Genomic DNA, 8,810 nt, shown 5'->3' with positions numbered 1-8,810 from the left:
CACAAACACAGGTATGAAATCTCTTAAAAAGAAAATGATCTGTCCACCTTTCTCTTTTATGAACAACATACTGATAAAAGCATCATCATTTCTTCCTCTCAAACTGTCAATCCCTGCTCATCCTGAACTGTCATATCAACAGCCATCCAAATAAAAAATGGTGTCTAAAAGCAAAGACACCTTCAAGCTGTGTTGAGCCCTCTACTGCCAGCTTGTTAGTAACATAGCAGAGAACTCTTAAAGCATCATAATGATTTTATTTATTTATACCCAAGAGAAATAAGTACATTTAAATCCAGCTTATTATCATTAACACACAAAAATATCTATACATCTGCTAATGTTTACTGTCACTTGACACATGTGGTGGAATGGCAGCCAGATGACATTTTTAGTATTCAGCATTTTTTATTCCTGTGCCAAAGAAGTGTATGAGGAAAGAGAGATGCTATTCAATACTGGTCTTCAGTGACTCGTAAGACTGTAACCAGCTGGAAGATCTAAACTATTTATGTTAAGCACTGTGACTTTTCAGCCTGAAGTAAACCAGCAACACTACTTTGAGAAGGGATTATAAAATAAAAGTAAATAAACACCCCCAAGCAAACTACTTACCTGACTGTTACAAATACTTTCATACTCATCCACAAGATCGAAAATGGTAGTTGATGTATGCTTCAGGAAGCAATGTAGAAAATCTGAGTACATGCTCATAGTAGCTAGAACAGATTGAAGAAGGAACACATATTAGACACAAGTTGCTAAAAACCCCCAAACCAAACAGCCTACAAAATAATCCTTCTGATGACAAGGCATCTCATCTTTTGTAAATCTAAATGAGGACAATGATGATATGTACTATTTATGTCCCATAAAGCCAGAAGTTCTCAGCTAAGGTAGTAAGATACACAGAATCTACAAGGTAAGTAAAATAATTATAGAACTTTCATTGTAAACCTGTCATCTGCACAAGTTTCAACAACAAACTCATTTGTGTATCTCCACAAAACTAAACCAGTTTGTGCCTTACTTCACCAGAGCATCCCATCTACGCCATCAGCTTCCACAGATGACACGAACTATCAAAATTCCAATAACTGGAAGAGATTAACTTTCTGAACCGTTTAAACTAGACTGTTTTTAACAAAGAAATATAAGCAAAAGATTAAAAAAAAAAAAACAACCCAAACCAAGCAAACAAAAAAACCACCAAACCAAAAAAACACATATATATTTATATCCCACAAACAGAAACTGTGGGCAGTTATGATGAAAACTTCAGATTGTCTCACCAGCTTCCCCAGGGTCATCCTCACGCAGCAGCACAGCGCTCATAGTCACATTGTCTGTCATATTGGACATGTCCAGATTTGCAAACACTCCTGTCTGCTGAGGGGAGAGTGCTGCTGTCCAGCTATTTTCATCCAACTAGAAGCATTAACAAGGACATAAGGAAAAGAAACAGCTATCTCTATTACAAGCCTGTAACAAACAGCTCTGAAAAGCTAAATTTTAATCTGAAAAACAGACATTCTCTATTTTTTTTTCAGGAAGTAACTAAAGTAGCAGATAATCTGGTAAGACCATCCACTTTAAAACCATGTATCACTTTTCATTTTAAAACAAATAAATCACTGTAAACTTTCATATTCTATTATGCTAAATGTTTACTTAGTATTTTGTCGTTCAAAGTAAACAAGAGTAACATTGACTATGTTGTAAAGCAGCTGTGAGAAGTTAAGTAAAATAGTTAAAACTTGAATCAGAACCATTTACCAGTCTTCCAACCTTCTTGGTGAATTGCTCAAAACCACTTGATCAAATGAAGCAGTGTATGTTTAAAATAATAGCAAGTATCAGAATGTTACAGGGGGAAATAAAGATGTACCTATACCTTGTGGGGGCTATTTCAGGGGAGGTATTTGATAACTTATCTGACATCAGAGCAGCAAAATGGCCAAAGCAGAAGACAGACTATACCTATCCTGCAGTGACAGGTCAACTTTCTGCAGTTGTTTCCAGGACAGCAATTGACTTCTCATCAACAACTAATGCTAAACAAAGAGCTAGAGATGTGCCACCGGATGATTCTTTTTTCAGACTCTTAAAATGGTCCTACCCAGGAAACCGCAAAGAGGGAACCCGATGACATTGCCTGTAGCAGCCTCTTAAGCATATCCAAAAACTGCAGACATATACCTGTTATTCTTCCTTTTATGCCCAAGTTTCTACCCTCAGTACTCCTCTTGCCTCATCTCTGCCATTACTGCCCTCCAGCCAAGCAGAACAGAATGCGATAGCACTCCAACTGCAGAGTAAGAACAACAAGAAACTCAGTTCCACTAAAATCCTATTGAGTCTCTATGGGACACACAAAAAAGGCTGATGGGTGTTCTTATCTACCAGCAAGTAAATTTCCACAAGACATAATTTTAAGTCCTTTTTCCATTGCCCTCCTGTGAAAGCCTTTGTCTAGTCCCAAATTTCCCCCTGCTAATCTAAACTGGATTGAAGTCAGAGCACTAAATGCTAACCTAAAGTGTACTCCACAAAACACTAGTTACAGAATGACAAGAGGCTCTGAATCAAAGGAAGAATGCCCTTGCCAAGAGCTGTACACATGCTGATCAACTAGGCCCCAGAACCTGATAATTTAAAGAAACAAATGGGCTGTAAGAAACTACAGAAACAACTAAAAGGGAGAATGAACTAAAATGTGCATGCAGAGGGACATCTTGTTTCAAGTTCATTTAAAAATAAACAGAGGTTAAATACTTCAGACATCCCTACTGATAACTTTTCTAATCAGTGTTTTGCCAAAGGCAGAAGATGATTAACACCATCTGAAAAGTCAAGAGCTTGGTCTTTGAAGTCCAAACTTTAACATCCAAGTGAAGCCCAATACTGGAGAGTGCTAAAATAAGAAAAAATCAGGTTTAACTTGCTGACATAGAACAATTGTCTTGGATGAATTTGTAAACAAGCAAAGTCAGGATTTTTGTAGTTGCAAGTTGATGTTATAAGGACCAGCTCAACACACATGGTGTATTTAGCAAGTCCTTAAAACCCTTAAAATTCATCACAGCATTTCAAAGAACACCACAATAATAAATAATACTAGTAGTAAGCAGCAAGAGTAGTACTAGCAAGCTTGTACCACCCCCAGTTTGTCCTTGGCACAAACAACACTATAAACTTGTAATTTCTTATGAGTTTCACAGGAACAAAAGAGAAAAAGATGCTCTATCTTACCCCTGACAGATTGCCAAAAAGTCCAGGACTTTGTAGAATCAGTGGAGATTGCCCTCCTGTTCCCAGGATGGCAGACATATCTGATGGTTTCATGAAGCTCCGAGTTAGTGCCATAACTGAAAGAGAAAGAGAGCATCTTTTCTGAAAAGAAAAAGTATTTAAGGCCACTGTGGTCTATCAAGGGTCTCTAAAGAAATCTTATCATGGAGATTGAAGTATTTATAAGATCCAGTTCTGGCACACAAGAAACAGACAAACCAACCTCAAGAAGTAACTTGCTCTTGTCTATCTTCACTTTCCTTCCATCAGAAGGCTTGTACTAAACCCCTAAACCCACAATCACCACTTATGAAATAAAAACAAGTCTCAGGCCCAAGAACACTTAGAAATAAGGAAGTTATCAATAACGGAACTTAATAATCTACATATCTAGCTATGCTGGAATTATACAAACACCCTGGTGACCAAGTCTGGAGTATACTCAAGCCCTAGTTTTTCAAGTAGGGCACATATAAATGTAAAGACAAAGCCTATCTATTGTCATTTCAGTTCTTCCTCAAGTCCAGCCGCATTCCAGACAGATGTCTGATGCCAGGTTGAACGTGAGCGTATTATGTACCAAATATGTGGCACGCCTTCAGTTACCAGAGTTCACTGGTAAACACACACCATGAGCATAAATCACAGTAAATCTCCAGTCTCTCTTGGAAACTGGTCTCCAAACCCTTAAAGTAAAAGGCAACCACAAGTCTGCTCTACCAAGCACTGCATCTGCTCCAGATACTCCTGCACATCAGTGCAGTGGCTAGTGTACCCATGAATATTTGAGCTATGCTAAAAACGGAGACGCTGCTTTGAAAGATTATAAATGCCACACTCTAAGACAACAGGGAGCTCCACCACAACAGACCTTCACACAGCCCAAAGAACACAGAATTTGCATGAAGATAGTAGCTACTTTGATCCCCTTATCAACCACAAACAGCCTGGGAAAACATCTAAAAACTTTGTTTGCATCAAGACAGTGACAGCCAAATCAGGAGTTGTGTCAACAGCGGTAATGAAGGAATGACACAGTCCCCATATTCTGTTATCCAATTTGGAGAAAAAAGTGCTTGTACAACCCTCAGCAGCAGTTCTTGATAACAAGACAGCTTCAGTCAGCATTGAGATCATGAATGTTTCCTTTTGGACCGGAGGACTGTTGGATTCAAAGGCACCAAAGAAACCCACAACAGCATATACAACCACAAAATAAAAAGCAGGTCCAAGGCCTCCATCAGACTCCATGCAGTTAGGAAACAGATGATCAAATGTTTATGGCACTTAGTTTGTTTCTGCCCCCCTTTCCCCAGTGTCCGAGGTAAACAGAATTTTCTCGGAATGTTCCCAGTCCTGAGGATCCACAAAAGTGTATCTCATCAGATCTCTGACACCCTTGAATTACAAGGGTGCAAGGCCATTGCAAACAGGTACAGGGACCTTGGAATGCTTCCTATCAATAGGTAGATTCAGTTTTCCATGCATCAGTTTCACGCAGAGCAAGAAAGCTGAAGAACCAAAGGTTTCTGTCTCGAGGTTTCTGTCCTTGTACTAACATGTTTCTTGATTCACCACAGATTTTCCCTGAACTCTTGAGATATGAAAGTAAGGTATCCTGAAGATCAAAGAGACAAATACTTGAGAGAGACTGAAATGATACTGTACATACAGTCAAACAAAGAAAACAAGCCCATGGTGAGGCAGCTGTGCCCCTGCAGCCCATGGTGCAGCCCATGGTGGAGCAGATCTCCACCTGCAGCCCATGGAGGACCCCACACTGGAGCAGGGGGATGCCTGAAGGAGGCTGTGACCCCGCGGGAAGCCTGCACTGGAGCAGGCTCCTGGCAGGACCTGCGGCCCCGTGGAGAGAGAAGCCCACACTGGAGCAGGTTTGCTGCAGGACTGGTGACCCCATAGGGAACCCAGGCTAGAGCAGTCTGTTCCTGAAGGATGCACCCCATGGAAGGGACACACGCTGAAGCAGTGTGTGAAGAACTGCAGCCCGTGGGAAGGACTCATGTTGGAGAAATTTGTGGAGGACTGTCTCCCATGGGAGGGACCCTGGAGCAGGGGAAGGGTGTGAGGAGTCCTTCCCTCAGGAGGAAGAAGTGGCAGAGACAATCTGTGATGACTGACCACAACCCCCATTCCCTGTCCCCCTATGCTACTCGGGGTGAGGAAGAAGGGAGAGATGGGTGGAAGGTGTTTTAAGATTCGGTTTTATTTCTCATTACCCTACTCTGATTTATTTATTACAAATTTCACCAAGTCGAATGTGTTTTGCCCGTGACAGTAATTGCCGAGTGATCTCTCCCTGTCCTTTTCTCAACCCACGAGCCTTTTGTTAGGTTTTCTTTCCCCCACCTTGTCCTGCTGAGAAGGGGAGTGATAGAGCGGCTTGGTGGGCACCCGGCATCCAGTCAGCATCAACCCAGCACACTGAGGTTGGAGGGAACCTTTGGAGATTATCTACTCCAACCCTGCTACCCAAGGAAGTGTCAACTAGAAAAGGTTGCTTTAGTTATCTTCAAGGTTTTGTTTCCAGTCAATTATGGTTACCTCCAAGGACAGAGACTCCACAGACCATCTGGGCAACCAGTTCTAGCATTCAATCACCCTTAGAGTGAAAAAAGCTTTTCTTATGCTTAAACAGAATTCCCTGTATATCCTGTTGTGCCTCTTGTCTTTTCACTGGGCACCACCAAGAGCCTGGCTGTCTTTTACCCTCCTGCCAGGTATAACAAGATCCCCCAAGCCTCCTCTTTCCCAGGCTAAACAATCCCAGCTCTTCTCAGCTTCTTCTCATATGTCAGCTACTCCTATCCCCTAAATAACTTTGCAGCCCTTCACTGGACCCACTACAGTGCATCCATGTCTTTCTCCTTATGAATTGTTATCAATTATGAACTCCACTTCCCTTAACTAAAGAAATAAAGCAGTCTTACCTGGCTGGCGATGCAATGAACTGGGAGTTCGGGACAGCAACTGGCCTCTGGGTGTTGTGTTTCCAATAGAGTCATCCACGGATGCAAGAACTGATTAATAAATGAGTTAAGAAGCCATGCTTTTGGCTCTATTCAAAACGATTGTGAATACTGGGAAAGGAAAAATATTTTGCAGTAGCTCAAATATTATGAAGATTACACATCTACTGTTTCAGACTGGAGCAGAAAGTACCATTCATAAGCCTGAGTTAGATCACAAAATGTTTCACCAGAAGCTTAAAAGCTGGAGGGCTGAAAGGGACACTGCAAAGCAAAGTTTGGAGATATGAGAATGCCAGGTCTGGAATTCCTCCTCACCATTCAGATCAAAAAGAATACTTTTGTCCTACAAGGAGCTGCTCTGTGCTATGCAATAAGAAAATCTGAGACTGAATGCATGTAAAAAAAAGTTTTCACTCGCTCAGTCCCAGTGTGCTGATGACTTTAACAGAAAATGTCTCTGTTGCCCTACTTTGCTTCTGCCTGTCAGCAACTAGGTTCAGTGCTCTACATATGGTTTACTAAGAAGTAGTTGTGCCAAAGTTTCAGTATCCCACGTCATATCAGCATCCAAGAACATCACGATTCTTAGGCACAATATAATCAAGGGCCATTACTTCACTATTTTGCTTGCAAAAACCAGATGGACAAGAAAATGTTCTGGATTCCTTTGCTATCATAACCAGAAAAATGCTGTTCTATTTGCTGTCAAATCACATGTTATTTTTTTTCTTACAGTAAGTAAGTGTGAGGGGGGGAAAGTTCTGTAGAAATTTAGATCTGTCTGTACATTTCTCTTGCTATTACTGTGGATGGAAAGTTAACACACACTGAATAATTAACAATACTCTGGGAACACAACATGTGCAAAAGAGCATAAAACCATAAAATTCAGATGTAATGGACTGAAGAAAACTTAAGTTTCAAAAACTCAGAAATGGAGTAAGCTCCGGCTCACATAGGTCTTGGGCTGACATCAACCTGAGCTCATAAGCCCATGAAAAACTGTGAAACACAACACGACACAGATGTGATGGCACAAGTTTAGGACACAGGCAATGCAACATCCCTGTAATCATATTTAACCCCTAATTGAAATAATAAATCTAAACATAGTCAAGAATCGACTATACAAGCATTTCAACAATCTCTTACTTTCCCTATTCTACCCTGACTCCTTTCCCCAAGTCTACTTTAATATCTGTTCCGAGCCATCACTACAACAGCTTTCACATGGTTTGGGACTACAACGTAGGGAAAAGGAAAGGAGAGAAAAAGATCCCACTCAGAGGAAATGCTATTCTGTGAAAAGGCAAAGAATTGCATCTTTTGGCTTATCCTGAAGTTCTTCTGCTAAGGCCAAGTAACGTACCATATCACTGACAACACAGTATTTTTGTAAATGAACCTCACCCAGATTTCCCAGTCACACTTTCAGTCAGTCACTGATATCCCTCTCTAGTAGTTTTTGGACACTGCAATCATAGTTTTGTTTTGTAACTTTTCTCCTTCATAATGCATACTAATACCACAGACTACACACAGAAAGGGGAAAATACAAGACAGTTCGACAGCAAAATTTTGGCTGCAGAATACTTCTCAATTTCACATTATATGTATACATTCTTCACTTCAAATAGGCATAAACCAAAGAGTAACTTGCAGTATGTTTTAAAACTATTCCAACCATGCTCAAAATCAAAGCAGTGGCAAAAATACAAGCACCTTATGAACACAGCAAGCAACAGTTAAAGAGAAGATGAGCAGTCTTTTCAAGAAAAGGATACCAGAAACTCTTTTCTGAGAGCTTTGCTTCCGCCCAGGTCTGGCCATCACTGCATCACGGGGGGATAACCGGTCTTCAAAACCATTCCTAGAGAACAGCCACACAGACACAAGGTAAGCCAGTGAATCCAAGCAGAACATAGAACAAGACTGTCTTGTTGCTTCAAGTAACTCACAGCTGGGAAGCTTAAACAAAGCATAAAGCCATCGCCAGTTCCAGCACTGATGTCCGGTTTCCTCTAGAGAACACCCTGGACTGCTGGTCAGCTTGGGGAAAAAGGAGTTTGTCTGAAAACACACACTTTTTTCCTCTTACTCCACAACGGACATGTTCTTAGTGAAAAATAATACACGAAGAAAAAAATAGCTATTAAGAGATGCAAGAGTATGAATTCAGTTTTGAATTGAAAAACCCAACTGAACGAATGACATGATTTCGTCACTTGTTTTTTTCCTTCAGACGCACAAAACCACCACAGTGAGGCAGCTCACGTCTCTTGCAGAAGGGTACCAAAATCGCGAACAAATACTAGAACGCCGAGAGGCTAGAGGCGGGGACCGAAGGCCTCAGCTGCGGCTGCAGAGGCCGGCCCGGCGGCAGAGCGCCTTGCGAGGGCCCGGCTCCACCATTCCCGCGGCGCGAACAAACCCCGCCACCTACAATCGCGCTCCGGAACAAAGGAAACAGAGTCAAAGCTCTCTGCTGACGCAAAAGCCTCCGACACCCCTCAGAAACGGTTCGAGCCC

At 41.5% G+C, this 8,810-nt stretch overlaps 1 protein-coding gene across 1 annotated transcript in view; it reads right to left on the bottom strand.

Moving 5' to 3' along the window:
• The window catches only part of NUP107 (nucleoporin 107kDa), a 28,879-nt gene extending 20,768 nt beyond the window's left edge, over nt 1-8,111 (bottom strand). Inside the window, exons 1-5 of the mRNA XM_010011790.1 lie at nt 8,066-8,111; nt 6,240-6,329; nt 3,253-3,368; nt 1,293-1,428; nt 616-719 (exon numbers count right to left, since the gene is read on the bottom strand). Of these exons, the coding sequence (XP_010010092.1) occupies nt 616-719; nt 1,293-1,428; nt 3,253-3,368; nt 6,240-6,329; nt 8,066-8,111 (492 nt within the window). The remainder of the gene's footprint in view (nt 1-615; nt 720-1,292; nt 1,429-3,252; nt 3,369-6,239; nt 6,330-8,065) is intronic.
• Nucleotides 8,112-8,810: the final 699 nt, after the last annotated feature.

The sequence above is a fragment of the Nestor notabilis genome, unplaced genomic scaffold (assembly GCF_000696875.1).
Source record: "Nestor notabilis isolate BGI_N333 unplaced genomic scaffold, ASM69687v1 scaffold25503, whole genome shotgun sequence".
In the NCBI taxonomy this organism is placed as follows: Eukaryota; Metazoa; Chordata; class Aves; order Psittaciformes; family Psittacidae; genus Nestor; species Nestor notabilis.
The sequence above is the reverse complement of the archived record's forward strand: the minus strand, read 5'-3'. Positions and strand labels throughout refer to the sequence as shown.